Source organism: Garra rufa, chromosome 10 (genome assembly GCF_049309525.1).
Source record: "Garra rufa chromosome 10, GarRuf1.0, whole genome shotgun sequence".
Taxonomy (NCBI): domain Eukaryota; kingdom Metazoa; phylum Chordata; class Actinopteri; order Cypriniformes; family Cyprinidae; genus Garra; species Garra rufa.
Genome location: NC_133370.1, coordinates 13,598,691 through 13,620,930, shown reverse-complemented (window position 1 = coordinate 13,620,930; position 22,240 = coordinate 13,598,691). Strand labels below are relative to the sequence as shown.

General features: G+C 39.1%; 1 protein-coding gene across 1 annotated transcript; it reads left to right on the top strand.

The window, feature by feature from the left end:
* Window positions 1–3,172: 3,172 nt before the first annotated feature.
* Window positions 3,173–22,191, top strand: cyp7b1 (cytochrome P450, family 7, subfamily B, polypeptide 1). The gene is made up of 6 exons (XM_073848045.1): window positions 3,173–3,421; window positions 5,423–5,559; window positions 12,969–13,571; window positions 18,204–18,410; window positions 18,500–18,678; window positions 20,608–22,191. Exons 1-6 carry the CDS (start codon window positions 3,345–3,347, stop codon window positions 20,923–20,925), a joined length of 1,521 nt encoding a protein of 506 aa, XP_073704146.1. The 5' UTR covers window positions 3,173–3,344; the 3' UTR covers window positions 20,926–22,191.
* Window positions 22,192–22,240: the final 49 nt, after the last annotated feature.

Here is a 22,240-nt window from a genome sequence, read left to right as displayed (position 1 = left end):
CCTGCTTTACTGACAAAACGCGCAAGCATGATCGGCCGATTCGTATCGGTGCATCCCTAGTTTGAATAAAGAGGGTAAATAACAGTCAAGCACTGCTAATCAGATACCTTTGATTAACTGATCATCAGCAAGTCTGAGCACCTTTATAAAAGCATAGGCTTTGGCAGTTTGCTGGTCTGGAGCCTTCAGGTGTGTGTTAACACAATGCCAAGGAGGTAAGACATCAGTAATCATCTTAGAGTAGCGTTTGTTGCTGCCATCAATCTGGGAAGAGTAATACGGCCATGTCCAAACAATTTGATGTAAAAGTGGATCTACAGGCAATTGACTCATAGGGTGTCATAACATTGTCACTCATAGCCTTTTCCTTTTGGCTGTATTTTCCTTAAATAAATAATGACACTGTGTGATATGTCATGTGATGACGTTTATCTGAGGATTTATTTTCCAAATTTTAAGACCTGCTAAGGACCAGATAATTTTTTATGATGTCCTGATACAGAAAACCATGAAATTCAATAGGGTGTCCGAAATTTTTCACCATACATGCTCCATACAACGATCAAAATGAGATCTTTCTCTATCCACATATGATTTCACAAGTAATTACAAATGAATGGCAATGAACACATTGAATTAAATGTGAAAGTTTAAAGTAGAAAGACTGAAATAATATTTTGTTGTAAAACTTACTCCTCTTTAAACTGTTAGATTCTTTAAACTTGTATTTCTTTTCATAACCCTAATTCTTGAATTAAATGTACCCAATCCAATTTGTAGTTTTCAAAATTTCTATATTAGGTCTGGTCTCAGTCGAAGAATAAAATCACTAGGCAATCTAAAATATTTTGTTATGAAATGCCATGTTCCAAAAAAACAGTTGTTTTGGTTTCAGAAATGTAAAATTAAAAGCTTTTGTAGGCAGATAGGTTTAGATAGCCTGCTAACATTGAGATGAAAACAGTGTTAGAGGGCTATAGTTGCTCAGTATTTATTTATTTTTTCATAATGGCTGAACTTGTGGACCAATTTTTAATTCTGAACAGTTTTCACATGGTGTGTCTCATGTACAGACACAACGGTAGTGCACACGTCTCTCTCAACACAGAACTAGGAAACCAGAGAATATAACCATTCTGTGTCTGATTATTTGTGTACACACTATAAAATGGCAGAATCCAGTGTGATAAACTGCTGGAGATTTTCTGTTGTACTGACCAGCGCTGTGTATGTTAAACGTGTATGGTAGATGAACACAAAAACCACAACACTGTATCAGCCGCTCATCATTTTATACACTATTGACAAAATGGAAATAACTTATACATGAAAAGTAGCTATCCTGTGCAGTAATATTTTAAATAATTTTGGTGAATTGATGGCTTATCATGGTATCATGGTGTGGTCACGAGCTCAATTCATCTCATTTTGTGAGGGCAGAGAAAAGCATAAGTGAAATTTGTTCCTCTTCTGTTTAATTATAAACTTTTATAGTGAGTCTCCGTTCATAAAGATACTCTATATTTTTGGGTTATGATGAACCAGTATGAGAACATGTTAATAATTCTCCTTGCATAGCCGAACTTTTGACTAAAGGGCAACTTAATCTGGCTAAGATCCACATAACTATAAAAGAGGACTAATTTATATATATCCTTTATAACATCTGCATGATTCTTTGCTGTTTAGCAGTGGAAAATTGAGCTATTGATGTTGCCACTAGTCCCTTTACATTCATATTCAGTGTTTAATGATTAACAAGCAGTGTTGTGGATAGTGAAAGCCAGTTTGGTGTTTCTTTACTGGCATCATTGAAAAAACAGAACCACAGCACAGGCAAACAGAGAGACCTTTATTTGTGTGGAGCAGTAGGGCTCGCTGCTGGCTTACATAAACTCACATACACACTGGAGTCACAGACTGAGAGAAGAAAGAGACAGTTAAATGAAAACAAGGAATGAATTTATTTTGCACAAAGAGAATCCTTCTGTTTTCTATCAGGCACTGTCAGAACTACATCTGAAGTGAATCTGCACCAATCCCCAAACACATGCAGACAAATACAATACAAACTTGCCTTTGTGTGACCTCTCACAGTCTGTGGGGAAAGTGCTGAAGTAGTTATAGGTTAAAGGTCAAAACACTGCAAGGGTGTGACTACAAGGCTGTGAGCAATGCACAAAGTTGCAAAGGGTTTGTCCTTGAAATAAATGTATTGCGAGAGTGTTTCTCAAGCCTGCTCATGGAGGCCCTCTAATTTTAGGTCTCTTCGCTCAAAAATGAAAATTGTGCCATTAATTACTCACCATCATGTCGGTCCAAACGTGTAAGACCTTTGTTCATCTTCGGGAAACAAATTAAGATATTTTTGAAGAAATCCAAAACCTCTCTGACCCTCAATAGCAGCAAGGGTCCTACCACAGTCAAGGTCTAGAAAGGTAGGCTCCCAAGAAAATCACAAAATAGTCCATGTGACTTCAGTGGTTCAACCATAATTTTATAAAGCTACGAGAATAATAAACAAACATAACAACTCATGTTCAACTATTTTTCTCCTCTGCATCACCTTAGCGCCACTTTGGAGAGTAATTAATGACATAATTTTCATTTTTGGGTAAACTTTCCCTTTAATTGACAATAATTTAGTTGCAAGCAGTTGACTAGCAGGCCACTAGAGGGACTCAGCAGACTTCCAAAAGATGACTTACAAGTATCTAATAATGTAAAAAAAAAAAGTAAAGTATTTTCAAAATAATAATTTGTAAATATATAAAACAATAACCTCTGAATCAAATTGATATTTTAATTTACAGCTAGGCATCGGAACCACTCTATGAATCTATCTATTTTGGGTTTTTTAACATCACTGAATCTAGAAGAGGCGTGTCTTCAAAATAAAAATTCTGTATCTTAAAGTTTGACAAATATGTGAACAAATATATGTTTTAAAATGCTACTGTGTATACATCAGGTAATAAACAGTAGTGGCTGTCGGGTAGGTCTCCTCCTCTGCTCTGTGTTCGTTAGAAAAGCTTGAATGGGCCAAGTAGGTTAGTAATACAAGCAGGCTGTTGAGCAATGTTTAATTTACATTGAGCGACGTCCAGTGGGCGTGACTTTCTAAAAATCTTGGACACTCGCATTTGTTAGCGTACTATCTCCTCATTTTTTTCCATATCTCCTATTGGACTCTGGTGTTTAATTTGTGCGGTGATGATAAGCAATCTTTCACTTTTAAAGTAACAGTCCCAAAACCTGGACGTATTACCACGTGAAGTGCTTCGTAAAGCCTGTTTTCCTCCGGACCAGTCTTCTAGATTCTTTCACTCAGAGGCTCTTTGATCATGTTGGAGTGTTTATTAACGATTTCTCTGGGCTTTATCTCCGCGCTGCTGTTGTACGCTTTCTGCGGGCGCAGACGGTGAGTTTTCATTCTGCTGCTGTTTGATGGGAATGTAGCCATGCAATCGATTTTTATTCATGTGGAGAGTGTATTATCATTGGGTAAACGCCTTTTGTTAAAAATGTAAAGAAATGTGATAAATCAACTGATTTGGACTGACAAAGCAAATGAAACTAAACGTTATAATCAGCATTCAACACTTAAAGTACGTTTTAAGCAGCGTTGGCAAAGAAAATGTCTGCTAAGACCATATGAATAATTCACAGCAGGACTTGGACCTTGTTTACTCTCAGTTTGACATTAAACCTTTCACTAGAAAGCTTCCAGTGCAGATACGAATCTTTTCTTTCGAACCGATTCTTTCGATTGAATCGATTACGTCATCGCGTTGTTTTCTAAAAAGTTCCAATAAAGTCACATGTAAAGGTAAACTACCAGGCAAACGTTTTTAAAATACGTATCTTCTGCTCAAGCCTGCATTTATTTTATCCAAAGCACAGCAAAAACAGTACAATTTTGAAATATTTTTTGCTATTTAAATTGATTGTTTTCTATTTTAATATATTTTAAAATGTAATTTATTCCTGCAATTTCAGAGCTGAATTTTAGCATGTTTACTCCAGTCACATGATCCTTCAGAAACCATTCTAATATTCTGATTTTATCTAAAAAAAAAAAAAATCTTTTGTAACATTTATGTCTTTATCATCACTTTTGATAAATGTAAATCATCCTTGCTAAATAAAATTATTATTAAAAAAGTATTCTCTGGTTACAAAAGCTTTTTATTTTAGATAATTGCTGATCTTTGAATCTTTCTGTTCTTCAAGGTTAATGAAGAATGTGACACTGAAGACTGGAGTAATGATGCTGAAAATGTAGCTTTTTATCAGAGGAATAAATTGCATTTTAAAATATATTCAAATAGAAAACAGTCATTTTAAAAAGTAAAAATATTTCACATTCCTGCTATATTTTGGATCAAATAAATACAGGCTTGGTAAGCAGAAGGTAATTCTTTAAAAAAACAAAACAAAAAAAACTTACAGTTCAGAAACTTTTGACTGGTACTAGTGTATGATTTTTATGATGTTACTATTTATAAAGATGTTTATAATTTCACTGGTTCCAGTTCCATGATTTGGTTCATAAAACATTAGTCATCTTAAATATAGTTTTATAATTATAAATATATATTATGTTTCATAATATAATTCTAACCAATTGTTCAGAGCTGCATTTGAAGTACATCATTCTAGAAACCATTGGTACCTGTATTGTGAACTGGTTTAAATGATTCATTGAGAAGATTCGACTCAGAAGAACGATTCATCCACAAATCGGCATTGTTATTTTGGAGCACAGATACTATTGACTCACAACCGCTTGTTTGCATGTTGAAACAAGGATGTGCTTTACAACATAACTGAAGCACACCACATGTAGCCTATTACTACACAAGTGTTACGTTAATTTGAAAATTAATATCCATGCCTAATTTGTGGATAGTTGAAGAACAAAGTGGTTGTGTAGTTGTGTTTTTACTTTGCCTCCCTTACTTTAACAGAAGTTTTGTTTGTCTTTTTTCCTCTCTCTGTTTCTGTCTCAAGGCTTTGAGTTAGAATTACCCCACTATGTGCTGCAATGTCTTGTTCAGTTAGTAAGCTGCAGTCTCAAAAGGAAGTTTAGAGAACTAATTCCCAAAGGGCCACCCCATCCTTTTCTGGTCCGTCTCGAAAAGTAGGCCATGGGAAATGCATATCAGCAGTAGATCTTTGTAAATGAGTCCTGCCTTTGTCATTTGACATAATGCTTGCAATTAAAACAACCTGAAACAATGAAGCATTTTGTTAAGCACAGTTATATCATTTACCCCAGAGAACATTATCAAGAGGGCAGGTGAGCTAGACTGTTGGGGTTTGTCTAAGAGCATTTTATATTGATAAAGTGGCTCTCAGACATTCTTGAAACAAGCATGTCAAAAAAACATGATTGTTACACTGTGTGTGCATGTTACAGGAAGGAGGGTGAGCCCCCGCTGATTAAAGGTTGGATCCCATTCCTGGGGAAAGCTCTAGAATTCAGAAAAAACTCTCAGCAGTTTCTTACACAACTGCAGAAGGAGCATGGAGATATTTTTACTGTACATATAGCAGGTAAATCTGACACACACATGGTTAACTAGCATTATGCATAGACAATCAATTTTTCAAACGAGAATGTGTTCTGACTTGTAGCAAAATTGTCTTTTGTACTCACAGGTTTCCTTTTGCCCTTCCTCTCAGACAATATGTTATTGCGCAACTGCAACACATGCTGACATAGTTATGGTAATTAAAAAGATATGGTCCTAAAAGATGTTGTAAGAATAGCACATTTTGAATAGCTGACAAAGACTGAATAGCAAGCCAGATTTAAGGTTACAGTTATTATGAATGTGAAAGGGAAAGTGTATATTTTAGATGCTCTAATTCACCATTTAAGTCATTTAAAAGGACATTTGTTTTTCATTAGTGCTGCAGTATGACACAGATTTTTCTTACAAGCACAGATGAGTTGAGGTCAAAAGTTTACATACACCTTGCAGAATCTACAAAATGGTAATTATTATACCAAAATAAAAAGGATCATTCAAAATGCATGTTCGTTTTTATTTAGTACTTACCTGAATGAGATTTAACGTAAAAGATGTTTACGTATAGTCGGCAAGAGAAAATAATAGTTGAGTTGAATTTCTCAAAAGTTTACATAAAGTTGATTCTCCATACTGAATGATTAACAGCTGTGTTTTTTTTTTTTAGTTATAGTTGTTCACGAGTCCATTGTTTGTCCTGAACAGTTAAACTGCCTGCTGTTCTTTAGAAAAATCCTTTAGGTCCCGAAAATTCTTTGGGTTTTCAGCATTTTTGTGTATTTGAGCCCTTTCCAACAATGACTGTGTGATTTTGAGATCCATCTTTTCACACTGAGGACAACTGAGGGACTCAAATGCAACTATTAGAGAAGGTTCAAATGCGCTGAGAGCTGGGGGATGAAAAGTTTTTGAATTAAAGATCAGGGTAAATGTAATTTTAATGTCTTTTGGGAAAAAATATCTTCTGTAGTTTCTGAAGCGCAGTGCTAAATGAAAAATAGTGATATTTAGGCCAAATACAGAAAATGTACACAACTTCATTCTGTTCAAAAGTTTACACCCCTGGCTCTTAATGCATAATTTTTCCTTCTGGAGCATCAGTGAGCATTTGAACCTTCTGTAATAGTTGTATATGAGTCCCTCATCATACAGTCCTTGTCGGAAAGGGTTCAAATATACAAAAATGCTGAAAAAAAAACAAAGAATTTGTGGGACCTGAAGAGTTTTTCTGAAGAACAGCAGGCAGTTTAACTGATCAGGACAAAAAAAACACAGCTGTGGAACATTCAGGTAACAACACAGTATTAAGTATCAAGTGTATGTAAACTTATAAACCAGGTCATTTTTATAAATTCAACTATTATTTTCTTTTGTGGACTAGATGTAAACGTCTTTCATGTGAAATATGTTATTCAGGTCAGTACTAAATACAAAATAATGTTTTATGATCCCTCTTATTTTGGTAAAATTATTTACATTTTGCAGATTCTGCAAGGTGTATGTAAACTTCTGACCCAAACTATCGGTATTCCTTGCCATTTATTAATTCATTTGAGGTGAGGTTTACTGCTATAAATGTCACGGATTGGCCAGGTTCTACTCCCTCACTCACTCAACGATCACAGTCACCTGATTACTAATCATACGCACCTGAATCCAATCACCAGCACCACATATAAGCACACCACACACCTCACTCAGTGTCCGGGCTCGTTTGCACGAAGCGGACTCATTGTGTTTCTCTGTCGAGTTCACAAACCTCAAAGACATACTCACCTCGCTATTTACCTGTTGAAACTTACCTCTTGTCTCGTCTATTCCAGTACGAAGTCTGTTCTCTGTTCCAGTCAGCTGTGGTCAGCCATAAGCCTGTTCGTCGATCACCAACGGTGTGTGTGTGTGTGTGTGGGTCGGAGTCCTCCTCCCGTCGTTCCTGGAAAGGAAAAGGATCTGTATTCAGTATTCATCTCTAGTCAACGAATATCATACTTGGACTGTTATACTTACCCGGTTCTGCACGTCATCTTATCCACAACGCTCTGCTGATAATAAACATTGTTATATTGATCACTTACCTCTCTTGTTTGGTCTGCTTCCGTAACAGTTAGCCCGGACCATCACAGTATCAGCATGAGCAATCGGGACCCGTTTCAAGAGCTGGTGGACTCGCTCAGGAAGGTTTTGTTGGCTAGTCATGCCACCACACCAACTTCAGCTCATCCCACCGCACCACCGGCACCCAGCACTTCTTCGGCTCCCGTAAACGTCCCTTCCAGTCCCATGGCCCGACCAGCGCCCTACTCTGGCGGGGCGGAGGAGTGCAGCGGATTCCTGTTACAATGTTCATTGATATTCACAATGCAACCTGCTCTCTATCCCACAGATTCTTCGAAAATAGCCTTCATCACGTCTCTGCTTACCGGACCAGCTCTCAAATGGGCGGACACGTTATATCAGCAGGCCGGGCCGGCAACCCATTCGATCCAGGCTTTCGTCGCTCATTTTAAAGAGGTTTTCGGACGTTCTGATGCAGAAGTATCCGCAGGAGAGCAATTGTATCATCTTAAGCAGGGAAGTATGACGACACAAGATTACTCCCTGCGTTTCCGAACTTTGGCCGCTGCCAGCGGATGGAATGAGCGATCGTTACTGACCACGTACCGGCTCGGCCTAGAACCCAATCTCCGGATGCAGTTAGCTGCTTTGGACGACTCCATGGGATTGGAGAAGTTCATTCAGCAGTCACTTCGTTGTTCAGATCGTCTAAGATCCTACCAAGACCAGTCCGTCACTACTGCACTCCTCCGACCAGTTACATCCGCCAGCCCTCCAGAACCAGAACCAATGATCCTGGAATCAGGGAAAATCTCTGCAGCTGAGCGACAGAGAAGACTGACCCGGGGTCTTTGCATGTACTGTGGGGCTGCGGGACACGTACGACTCAACTGTCCTATGCGTCCTATACGATCTTTGGTGAGTGTAATACGTTCTGAATTGGATAACATGCATCCTCTGACTACCAATGTTCAGTTAACCACCCACACTTCCTGTGTTACAGTCGCAGCCCTCATCGACTCCGGGTCAGCGGGAAACTTCATCTCCAACACCCTCTGTCGCCAGCTCCAGCTACGCACCCAAGCATCAACCACCATCTACCAGATTCAACCGATAACTAACCGGATAAACTCACGGACCCGTATTCACCGGAAAAGTGAACCCATCATCCTACAGATTGGAGTTTTGCACCGTGAGGAGATTCAGTTTCTGGTTCTGGAGGGAGCTACTATGGACATCATCTTGGGGCGCCCGTGGCTGGTGAAGCATGATCCCATCCTCTCTTGGGGCACAGGAGAGGTGATAAAATGGGGAAAAGAATGTACCAACCAATGTTTTCCAGATCTTCCACGTCCTAGACACAAGATACTACCTGTCAACGTCACCTCCGTCGAAAGTCCTGTTGAGAAGCAGTCAGTCCAGATTCCTGCCATTTACTCGTCGTTTCAAGACGTCTTCTGCCCCAAGAGAGCTTCCCAGCTACCTCCACATCGGCCATGGGACTGTGCCATTGACCTAGTTCCGGATGCTCCAATGCCCAGAGGTAAGATCTACCCGCTGTCGCTTCCGGAGACCAAGGCAATGGAGGAGTACATACAGGAGGCTCTCGATCAGGGTTACATCCGACCATCAACATCACCCGCAGCATCCAGTTTTTTCTTCGTGGCAAAGAAGGATGGAGGGCTGCGGCCATGCATCGATTACCGTATACTCAATCAAGGCACCATCAAGTTCCGGTATCCCCTTCCTCTCGTCCCTGCGGCCCTCGAACAACTACGCACTGCCAGGGTGTTTACGAAGTTGGACCTCCGCAGCGCGTACAACCTCGTGAGGATACGTGAGGGGGACGAGTGGAAGACTGCCTTCGTGACCCCTACTGGCCACTACGAGTATTTGGTCATGCCCTATGGTTTGGTCAACGCCCCCTCCGTATTTCAGAACTTCATTCACGAGGTACTCCGGGAGTTTCTGCACCACTTTGTCGTTGTCTACATAGACGATATCCTGATTTACTCCCGGAGTGAGGCCGAACATCGCCTCCACGTTGCGGAGGTCCTTCAAAGATTACGGGATCATCACCTATATCTCAAGGCGGAGAAATGTTCATTTCACCTACCAGCAGTGCACTTCCTTGGATACGTCATCGACCAGAAGGGGGTCCGTATGGACGAGAGGAAGGTATCTGCAGTTGTGTCCTGGCCAGAACCCACCACTATCAAAGAGCTTCAACGATTCTTAGGTTTCGCCAATTTCTACCGCCGGTTTATCAAGAACTACAGCATCATCACCGCTCCGCTTACCAGTCTACTCAAAGGAAAACCACGAACCCTACTCTGGAACCCTGACTCGGCCGCAGCCTTCCATAACCTCAAGGAAGCATTTACACAGGCACCTCTTCTAACCCATCCTGACCCTGATCTCCCTTTCGTGGTAGAGGTAGACGCTTCTACTACCGGCGTGGGAGGGATTCTGTCACAGTATCACGGTACTCCTCCATTGCTTCATCCCTGTGCCTACTATTCCCGGAAGCTCAGCCCTGCGGAGAGGAACTATGACATCGGCAACCGCGAGCTTCTTGCCATCAAGCTCGCTCTGGAGGAGTGGCGACATTGGTTAGAGGGATCCAACCACACGTTCCAGGTGATAACAGATCACAAGAACCTACAGTACCTCCGAGACGCCAAACGGCTCTGTCCCCGTCAGGCAAGATGGTCCCTGTTCTTTTCACGATTCAACTTCACCATAACCTACCGGCCAGGATCCAAGAATACCCGAGCTGATGCTCTGTCTCGCATCCATGATTCTCACGACTTGCCTGACACACCCACGACCATAATCCCCGAAAACATCATCGTTCAACCCATTGAATGGACCAACCCGCCAGCTGTCGCCACTCCGGAACCCAGATCTCCGCCGGGCTGTCCACCTGGTCGCAGATTCATCCCTAGGACCCAGCGGGTAGATCTAATCCATTCAACACATACCTCTCTGGGCACTGGGCATCCAGGGGCCAACAACACTCTCTCGCTGCTGACGGACCGCTTCTGGTGGCCGCACATGGCAAGGGATGTGAGGAGGTATGTCCAAGGATGTAAGGAGTGCGCAATGTCCAAGAGTCCACGTCATCTGCCTGCTGGGAAACTCCATCCCTTGCCTGTGCCGAACCGCCCCTGGTCACACCTAGGAGTTGACTTCATGACAGATCTCCCCTCATCTGACGGTAACACCTGCATCTTTGTTATAGTTGATCGATTTTCAAAATTCTGCCGACTGATACCTCTGAAAGGTCTTCCCACAGCCTTAGAGTCTGCCGAACTGCTCTTCAACAAAGTCTTTAGGTACTATGGCATTCCGGAAGACATCGTCTCAGACAGGGGTCCACAGTTTATTTCACGGGTGTGGAAGTCTTTTCTCAAACTCCTAGGTGTGACCGTTAGCCTCTCCTCTGGATACCACCCTGAGACCAACGGGCAGACGGAGAGGAAAATCCAGGAGGTGGGGCGGTTCCTCCGGACATTCTGTCATGGTCACCAGGACTCCTGGAACCAGTTCCTGGGTTGGGCAGAATACGCCCAAAATTCACTGCGGCAACCCACCACAGGACTCACGCCATTCCAGTGTGTGCTCGGCTTCCAACCACCTCTCTTCCCCTGGAATGGCGAACCATCACAGGTGCCCGCAGTGGATTACTGGTTCCGGGAGAGCGAGAGAGTCTGGGACGAGGCTCACCATCATCTTCAAAGGGCAGTGCGCAGAACCAAGTCCACTGCCGATAAGAAGAGGATTCCTGGTCCCACATACACTCCTGGGCAAAAAGTCTGGCTCTCCACAAGAGACATCCGTCTGCGCCTGCCCTCGAAGAAATTGAGTCCCAGGTTTGTTGGCCCCTTCACCATCGTGGAACAGGTCAACCCCGTCACCTACAGACTCCAATTACCACCACAGTACCGTATCCACCCCACATTTCACGTCTCATTACTCAAACCCTTTCACCCACCTGTGATTCCCTCCACAGAACCTGGTCAGGAAGAGGAACCCCCTCCCCCCTTGGTCCTGGAAGAGGGATCCATCTACTCGGTCCGAGAAATCCTTCTGTCCCGACGTCGTGGTGGTAATCTGGAATATCTCGTCGACTGGGAAGGCTACGGGCCAGAGGAGAGGTCATGGGTACCCAGAGTTGACATTCTAGATCCAGCCCTCATGGAGGAATTCCATCGTAACCATCCTGAATGTCCAGCCCCTCGAGGACGAGGTAGACCACCACGACGTCGGAGGCCTCGGCCCTCAGGAGCGGGCCCTGGGGAGGGGGGTAATGTCACGGATTGGCCAGGTTCTACTCCCTCACTCACTCAACGATCACAGTCACCTGATTACTAATCATACGCACCTGAATCCAATCACCAGCACCACATATAAGCACACCACACACCTCACTCAGTGTCCGGGCTCGTTTGCACGAAGCGGACTCATTGTGTTTCTCTGTCGAGTTCACAAACCTCAAAGACATACTCACCTCGCTATTTACCTGTTGAAACTTACCTCTTGTCTCGTCTATTCCAGTACGAAGTCTGTTCTCTGTTCCAGTCAGCTGTGGTCAGCCATAAGCCTGTTCGTCGATCACCAACGGTGTGTGTGTGTGTGTGTGGGTCGGAGTCCTCCTCCCGTCGTTCCTGGAAAGGAAAAGGATCTGTATTCAGTATTCATCTCTAGTCAACGAATATCATACTTGGACTGTTATACTTACCCGGTTCTGCACGTCATCTTATCCACAACGCTCTGCTGATAATAAACATTGTTATATTGATCACTTACCTCTCTTGTTTGGTCTGCTTCCGTAACAATATTATTATTTTGTACTTTGTTCTGAGTAGTTACTACATAATTCTAACTAATTGTTCAGAGCTGTGAGTTTTCCATAAAGGACCATATCTGATATAGATCACACTAGAGATCAATGGTACCTGCAATGTGGATTGGTTTAAATTATTATTTGAAGAGATTCAACTCAAAAGAATGATTAAGTCATGAATCAGACATTGCTATTTTGGAGCAAAAATCCATATTTTGGAATTTAAAACCGCATTGTTTGCATGTTGAAACAAGGATGTTTCACCTTTCACCTTTCTAGGTGGTTGTTTCCTTATAAAATTATTATTACTTTATTTTATGCACTTGAGAGTTGTAGCACCAATGGCAAGTTACAAGTTGTGGAGTATAAGTTCTAAGCAGCATGATAATAGTGTTGTTAGCAAACACCATTAAAAATCATGCCCCCCATAAAAACATTTTACCTGAGATAAAGCTAGTCACACTGCTGAACATTAATGCATTATGTCATGACATATACCTATATGTCATGTTTGTGTGTTTCCTTAGGAAATTACATAACATTCATAATGAACCCTCTCCAGTACCCATCTGTGATCAAACATGGGAAGCAGCTGGATTTCCACACATTTTCAGACAGCGCAGCATCCAGGACGTTTGGTTACCCACCGGTCCGGAGTGGCCTCTTCCCTGGAATGAGTGACAGCATCCAGCGGAGTTACACTCTGCTGCAGGGGCCTGCCCTCGACCCGCTCACATTCAGCATGATGGGAAACTTGAAACGGGTCCTGCGATGCCATTTTTTGTCTAGTGAAGAATCTGAGTCTGATGACAATTGGCAAGAGGCAGAGCTATATGACTTCTGTAAATGCATAATGTTTCAGACCACGTTTAACACGCTGTATGGACATTCGTCAAATCTGCGTCTGGATCAGCTGCAAGAGGACTTTGAGAAGTTTGATTCCAATTTCCCTTTACTCATGGCCCGTGTGCCCATCGCCTTGCTGGGAAAAACCAAAGAAATTCGTGAAAAGCTGACGAGATTTTTCTACCCTCAAAGAGTTGCAGAATGGAATGCTCCGTGCGAGTTCATACAAACCAGAACGGCCCTGTTTCAGCAGTTTGACACGCTTCAGGACAGAGATAAAGCAGGTGACTCCCTCATGCACACACAAACATAAACACATACACAAGGAAAGTCTAAAATCTTTTTTGTGGGGTCCACATATGGCTGTGAAATGTGTTGCTGATGGTAAATGTCCTACAACATGAAGAACCACCAAAAGAGATTATTTAATAGGGCTGGGCGATTAATCGAAAAATAATCGAAATCGACATTCAGAACCTATAATCGATCAAATGTTTCCAGGTCGATTATTTCGATTACTTTCCCTTTAAAACCGTACCGCGTGTGGAGTCACGTGACCCCGCTCCGTTACATTACGTTATTCCGCCGACATGTCCATGGAGAGCTTAAAAAATTTACAGGATATACAAAAGTAATTTTGTTTAGAAGACAGTGCTTATTTTCTACTTTGAAAGTGCATTTTCGGTTTTCGGCCGAAAGACTTTTATCACCGAAACAACACGGCCGAAACAGTATGTTGACACAAACAGAAACCGCAGCCTGCACGTGCTTGTCTGAAGCAACACGTCTGCGGTGTGGACGTATGGAAAAAAATTTCCAGAGGGGTTGTGTCTGCAGTCGTGCGTGCAGTGATAAGAGCAGAGATCGAGACAAGATGTAGCTTTCAGTGAGTGAAAAACATTAGCTTTACGTTGGTGTTACGTCACAATATTTTAAAGATATGTCTTTTCATACTGTATTTTTATTAATATTTATGTTTTAAACCATGGAGGTGAGCCAATGGATATCACACAAGTAACGTGAAAACTGCGCAATGTTAAAATGAAAGTGAAAACGGATTTTCAGCATCTGACGTGCATTCTCTCAGAGACAATGAGAGACGATTATACTTCATATGCTGATATTAATTTAGTCCCCTAATATTTTCCTTGTGCCCTGAATATGGTGGGAAACGTATAAAAAGAAACGTATATTGTGCAAGGTTTGTTTCAGAAAATCGGTTCTTAAAATAAGGCTCTTAATTTTAATTGAAAACTGCAGTGTTATTAGGGGTTAAGAAAGTATTAATTATGATTTCAGGTGTTAAATGTGGGGACTGAAAGACAAGAAATGATGAAACTTCAAAAGGCTATCCGTTGAATAAATCTGAGCGCTGCACGTTTCAAAGTCATTTGTTGCGCTGCTTTGTATACCAGTCTGACAGCGCCTCCTGCTGGAAGAGAAACGCGTAGACTTGTAAATGTGAATTTTTTTTACAGTCTATGATGTGATGGATCCAGAAGATAATGTTATAAAAATGTAAACGATTAAACAATTTAAACAAAGGCAGTAAAATATATGTATATGTCAAGTAATAAAATACTTGATTGATAATAATTGTTTAAATTAATATAATTGATTTATTCTTTGAAACTTTAATATTAATGTATGCAATTGCAATGCCTTGATTCTAGTAAGATTAGTACACAGTCATAGCCATAAAAGGAATGGTACTAATAATTGGCATAATTCTTTCGGGGTTTCGGTTTTCGGCCTTGGTTTCCTCTTTTTCGGTTTTCGGTTTCGGCCAAGAATTTTCATTTCGGTGCATCCCTACTTGTCAGTGAACTATGAGGGCAAAAAAATAAATATTATATAAATATAATTAAATATAATTTTATTAATAAATAAAATAATCGTTCATTAATCGTAATCGAGTTAAAATGTTCAATTAATCGAGATTTTGATTTTAGGCCAAATCGCCCAGCCCTATTATTTAAACACTGTAATGTAAATGTACCACAGCTGTCGCAAAGGGAGTGTTTACACAGACTATTGAATGAGTTTTTACAGTAGTTTTAGAAGCAGCGTAGATGCAATCTTTATCCATGCATTAACCAACAATACTAAACAAATAGAAATATGATTTATCTGTAAATGTAACTACAGATTACTTTTAGATTACTTTTTGGCCTAACTCATTTATCACATTTATTCAAATAGGATGATCTTGTACCATATTGATATTAAAATACAAAGAGTAAGAAAATATATTCCATTCGTTGTTATTAACAGCATGAAGTGCATTAAACATAACATTTTGTCATATTTGTATGATTTAAGTAATTTTGAAATAATCAATCAATCAATAAAAAATTAAAACCTTACTAAAAAATATAAAATAAATATTAAAAAAAATATTTTGACCGTTAACCAACATTAGAGAACTCTGAACATGCAAATGATACTTAAATATTAAAATATTTATTTTAAAATCTCAAATAAATATGTTAGGTGAGTATTGGATATATGTTAAGTTCAAATGGCAAAAAAAGGTTTGGGAATATCTGTGTTACATGTACAGAAGAAATAGTGTGAATTTGTGCATTTCAATGTGTTTAAAAGACAAAAGCCTTCCAAAGAAATTGTAATACATGTTTAAATAACCTACTAAGTGATAGAAAAAAGTAGGGCTGGGCCGATAAACGATATCATATCGAATCGCGATAAAATTTATGTTAATAACGATGATAAGCTATAGACATTTTTTGCTCGATATGGATTAATCCAAGAGCCAATAACACAGCAGAAATATGCGACAGCGGCCAATCAGCGTGCAGCGTGCGTGTGCACGTCAAAGTACAAAGTTCATTTCATACAGCACTTTGCGAAGCAACCTTACACCAGGACGACAAAAAAAGAGAGTGGAAGCAGCAACGAAAGAGAAACTAACCTCGAGTTATTATCCAAAGATGTTGAAGTTGTCGACAAAAAAGGTAGCACGAATTCCGTAAGTGGTTTGACTTTCTGAAAAGTGACTCTTAGCTCAGCTGAGAGTTTGGCGCGATTGTTAAAACTGAAACCGAAAGCAAAAAACGCACGCGCATTCAAAAGCAATTTTAATCCTCCTTGTTTAGAGAGTGACTCCGCAATGCGCGCAATTTAGGCTACATGACATATCTAGGCTGTTATCAGCATGTAGACTATAATAGGTTGTGTATGTCTATAGCTCTGTGTCATGCTTGAAATATTCCGTCTCTATTTGCACTTTGAATAATGAGAGAGTAGCCTACTTTGATTATGGCTGAATTGTCTGCACTTAATACGATTAAGAAAGAGCTGTGTCGTAATTTTTTTATATTTATACTGTAGATTGTTTCAAAATGCAGTGGTTGCCTCTAATTTAAATAGCTCAACCTATAATAGAGAAAATAAACAATTGTTTATTATAATAAATAATAAAGAGATAAATGTGTTACAAATTATGTTTTTACAATAATTTTATGTTCACATTTACTCTCATTTACCATACTCTGTCACAACTTTTATTTATTTTTTTCATTTATTTTAGTAAGTTATTTTAATTTTTAAGGCCAAATCTGTAATCTGCTTTTGTTAATAAACTATACTTAAAAATAGAATTTAATGAATCCTTTAATTTTTGTGGCTTTAGTCATTGTTGGGATACTATTTTAAAGCTGGCAACATCAACAGCTTATATCGAAATATAAATCGTCATCGTTCAATATGGGAAAAAATTATCGAGATTACATTTTTGCCATATCGCCCAGCCCTAGAAAAAAGTGTGTTCATCAGTACTTGATGCAATGTTAAAACAGTTCCTTAACCTGAAATAATTTTTGTCAATCCAGTTGTCAAATGCTGTGTAGCCATCTTTTAAAATGTAAAAGATTCAAAAGAGGAATTAGGGAGAATCAAATTCTGACTCATTTATTGCTGTGGTGTAAATAATATGTAATCATCCAATCGATTAAAAAGGAACTGCAGTCCGATTACGAGTATTTTAAAATGTAATTGAATCTAATTACAACTACTTAATTTTTTTAAAATGTGATTGTTATTCAGATTACAAGTAATCAGTAACTACCCAGCTATGCTTGTTTAAGTGCAGACATGGTGTAAATAAGAGATTCATTATGTAGTTCAGAGAGCTTTTTTTAGATTTGAAATGGATTCATTTCAAGTTGCATGGAAAAAAAGACCCAGAAAGCTTCAATGAACATCCCAAAAGCAGTGTCCACATTTCTAGTTATAAATGAAAGGCTATTAACTGACACTTAAAACGAGAAGTGTCGCAAGAAGAACTCAACAACAAGACTCAAAGCTAGTCCAGAGTTTGGTAAACGTTGGCAACTTCTTTAAATTATTCTTGACTGTGCCGTAATGACTGCTTTAAAGCTCTGTGATATGTTAGGGCATTGTTTTAATGCTTACATTGGAAAATAATTTTTCTGAATTTTTTTGGATGGCTAAAACTTTAGTTTTAGTAGTAGTTTTAGGTTTTTTGTTGTTGTTGTTGTTGTTGTTGTTGTTGTTGTAACTGTCAGGGGAGCACTTACTGTCAGACATTATTGCTGATTTGTCTTGTTTTACTGAATCATAATCTTGACCAACTGCTTTAGAGATTTCGGTGCTTCCCCGTTCAAGTGTAAAGGACTTGTAAGTACATGTCTGTTTCCCACACATTTATTCCTGCCCTGGTGTGTTGCCAAGATGATTGCAGATTTCTGACTAAATTGACTTGCCTCAAAGGGACTTTTTTGCCATTAGTTTTGTCTGATGTAATGATGGAAGCAGGATGTGCATGAGCAAATAGAGTATTACAGTGAATGTTCATCATGACTCTGGCCATTGATCCAAACCAATACAGCAGTGGTTTACACACACAGATGCTTTTTTTCTCTCTCTGTCCACAGCCCATCATTTTGCCATGCTGTGGGCATCAGTGGGAAACACAATCCCAGCAGCCTTCTGGTGTCTTTATCACCTCATTTCCTGCCCAGAAGCCCTTGAAGCAGTGAGAGCAGAAATTGTCAGTGTGATTGGAGAGAAGAACATGCAGTTGATCTTTGAAGAGGACATCACAATTACACGACAACAGCTAGAACAGATGGTTTATCTGGGTAACACACACACACGTTCTTACATGGTAACCCATCAGACTGTCTAATTACAGTTTTTAATGATTCATACTATCTTTTTCTCTCTGCAGAGAGTTCAATAAATGAGAGTTTACGTCTCTCCTCTGTGTCGATGAACATCCGTGTGGTTCAGGAGGATTTCTGTTTGCGTCTGGATGCCCAGCAGTCAATCAACCTGCGAAAAGATGACATTGTTGCTCTTTACCCACAAACCACACACCTTGACCCTGAAATATATGATCAGCCTCAGGTAACATGTGTCTACAGCTGTCTAGATCAGTGAATTTCAATCAGAGAGCCTTAGCAAACTTCAAGCCTCAGTAATAGAGGGTTTACACTTACATCACGCTTTGGTCAGTTGTCCAGATGCGTGGCCTTATTGGCAATACACAACAGCAAGCACAGTTAATGTACTACTGAATACGTTGTTCTGCTAATTTATGCTGTCTAAACCATGGGAAAAAACGTGTAGTAGCTGCTAATTCATATAGAGAAGGACCTAGTAAGCAGGAAAGGGCACAATAATTTGATAAACTAAATTTAATAGGTGATAATCAATAGGTGATCAACTTAATGAACTTGAAACAAACTATTCCAGTCATTTAAACCACATTTATTTCTTTTAATCAGATGCAAGCTTGCATTCAGATCTTTCTCCATCCATTCAACAACCAATGGATAGAATTAAATACCTGCCCTACTTTTCAGTTTTATTCAAATATCTGTCACAATTAAAATAGGTCTGTTGCTACTTCAGTTATGCAATTTGTAATTACTTGTCTTTCAGTTTATATCAATGTCTGTTTAAGTTTTATTTGTTTTGTCTATAGACAATTTGCACTTACGTCATTATTTGGCCAGTTACCCAGATGCACGGCCATATCAGCAATAATCGAATGTAAACAGCAGCACAGATTGCATGGTTAATGTACTACTGAAAATCCTCCAACCACAAATGCCTTTTCCTCAGACACTTTGTTGCACTCTTCTCCTTGATTTGTTAAAACTTTTGGCAGTCTATAGTACTCCCAATTTTTTTCCTGTTCAGACTGATTAGTACTGCCCAAAACATGGCAATAATTGACTATTTTCAGCAGTGATAATGAGCAAAATATGAGTTTAGTTTGGTTCAATGACATTGTTTATCTTCAGTGCCGCCAATTGATGGCGCGTCGTGAAACCACTCCATTAATGCCAATGCTGAAGACCGTTTTTGCTGCTTCATACTTTTGTGGAAATTACAATACATTACCATTCAAAGGATTATGAAGAGTAAGCTAAAAAAAGAAATGAGAAAATAAGAAAATACTTTCATTCAGCAAGGAAGCTTTGAATTGATCAAAAGTTAAGACTTATGTTACAAAATGTCTACTTAAAAAAATGCTGTTCTTTTTGAATGTTCTATTCATAAAAGAATGCTGAATAAAAAGAATTTCCATTAAAAAAATATTGAGCAACATTAATTGTTTTCACCGACAAGCCGTCGCGCACAAATCATATTCTCAGTGAAACATACATTGTGGAGCAAATACACTGGCAACAAGCCGGCAGACAAGACAGAGCAGTTTACTTTAGGTATGAAACAAAGTCTCAGCATTCAAATTTTGTCATTTTGTAAGAAATTCAAACAAAAACTACAGTTTTGTGGCCCTTTAATGTGTCGTAATAGATCGCTGTAGCATTGTAAAACCGCTTATCTCTTTACTTGTTATAGCGTAAAATATACATGAATAAACATCAGATGTAAATACACCATTTTTCAAGTTCAAGTCCACTGACATTAATCTACTCCCCTGTCTGGTTTGTTTGTCGGACAAAAATAGCAGATTTGACATTGTAATTGGCCAGATCACCTGTCAATCAAACTCCTTGCAAGGTGTCAGTTGAGAACCAATAATAATTGAGCACCAAATCAGCATATTAGAATGAATTCTGAAGGATCATGTGACACTGAAGACTGGAGTAATGACTTCTGAAAATTCAGCTTTGCCATCACAGGAATAAATTATGATTTATTACTTATCCAATAAAGAAGTTACAGCCTTTAAATACTGTTATAGACAATGGAGGACTTGAAGTTAAAAAGGTTGAGATTCACTGCTCTAGATCCTTAAACATACTTTTGTATCATTGGAAAACATAATTATTGAAATTTCTTTTGTGTGTGGTTTTGTTGTAGCGCTTCCAGTTTGACCGTTTCGTGGAGGACGGGAAGGAAAAAACTGATTTTTATAAATGTGGCCAGAAGGTCCGATACTATCGTATGCCTTTCGGCTCTGGGGCCACACAGTGTCCAGGGCGGTTTTTTGCCATGAATGAGCTGAAGCAGTTTGTGTGTGTGACTCTGCTCATGTGTGAAATGCAGTTGCCAGAGAACCATCAGGAGGCAATGCTAGACAATGGGCGTGCTGGTCTGGGCATCATGCCACCTGCTAATCAAATCACTTTCAGATACAGAACCAAAAAACCTCAGGACAACATGGAGAGGGAGGAATGAACTACATGAATAGAGAGACACTGTCATCTATTCATTGCTTGGGTATTTTGCTTTCGTTTTCTCACAGGGTTCATTCAAAGGTGTTGTAAATAACACAAGCTGCAGGATTCACACACAACACTGCATGAACATCTCATCTTTGAACTTAACATTCAGTACACATATGCCGTTTGAATCAGGGTTCAATGCATTACAGTGAACCGTTTTCTATGTATAATGTACTGTTACCTAAGGGCAGCTTCTCAAACATCTTACCTCTCATAAATCAATGTTATCCAGTCACTCGGTGTGAATAGCAATTAGAAACCCATTAAGGAAGCAAAGGCTGCACATGCCAGTCAACTGGATTTCAGTCAACTGGAATATTGTGAACTGTTATTACAATTTAAAATAACTGATTTCTATTTTAATATGTCTTCAAATGTAATTTATTTCTGTGATGGCATTCACACAATTGCAAGTTTATATCACAATTTTGACTTCATTTCTTTATTTCAATAAATTCACAATTGCGAATTAAGTCATAATTGTGAGAAAAAAAAACACAATTCTGCATTTTTTTCTCTGAATTGCATGACATAACTCACAATTCTGCCTTTTTTTCAGAAATGCGAGTTTGACATCTCACAATTTTGACTTTTTAAACTTGCAATTAAGAGTTTATCTCACAATTCTAATAAAAAGCCAATTGCAAAATATAAACTTACAATTCTGCCTTTTTTTCTCAGAATTGCGTGAGATAAAAACATGCAATTCTGACTTTTTCTAGCAGTTGCGAGATTGTATCCCGCAATTCTGACTTAACTTGCAACTGTGAGTTTATTACACAATTCTGACTTCATTTTTTAAATTTCGAAGTCACTTTCTTCTCGAAAATGCAAGTTTGTATCTCACAATTCTGACTTTTTCTCTTAATTGCGAGTTTATATCTTGCAGTTCTAATTTTTTTACTCACAACTGCAAGTTTACATCACAATTCTTAGGAAAAAGTCTGAATTGCGATTTTGTCTTTAAAAGTTTCTTACAGAATTGTTTGTTTAAATCTCCCAAATATGATTTTGTTTCAAAAATGCAATTTTAATCTCACAATTGTGAGTTTATATCTCATAATTCTGACTTTATAGCTAGCAATTGCCAGTTTATATCTTGCAATTCTGACTTTTTAACTTGCAATTGTGAGGTTCTCACAATTCTGATAAAATCTGAATTTCAAGTTTGTATCACAATTTAAAAAACGTCAGAATTGAGTTAAACAATTACCTTACTTTTTTTTCAGGATTTTGATTAATAAAGTTATAATTTTTCAAAAAAAAAA

What these genes read in the sequence shown, in the direction of transcription:
- cyp7b1 (XM_073848045.1), top strand. Translation starts at nt 3,345, where the DNA reads ATGTTGGAGTGTTTATTAACGATTTCTCTGGGCTTTATCTCCGCGCTG. An exon ending in TTTTACTGTACATATAGCAG is followed by an intron (nt 5,560 to 12,968) that starts GTAAATCTGACA and finishes GTGTTTCCTTAG; the next exon opens with GAAATTACATAACATTCATA. An exon ending in TCAGGACAGAGATAAAGCAG is followed by an intron (nt 13,572 to 18,203) that starts GTGACTCCCTCA and finishes CTCTGTCCACAG; the next exon opens with CCCATCATTTTGCCATGCTG.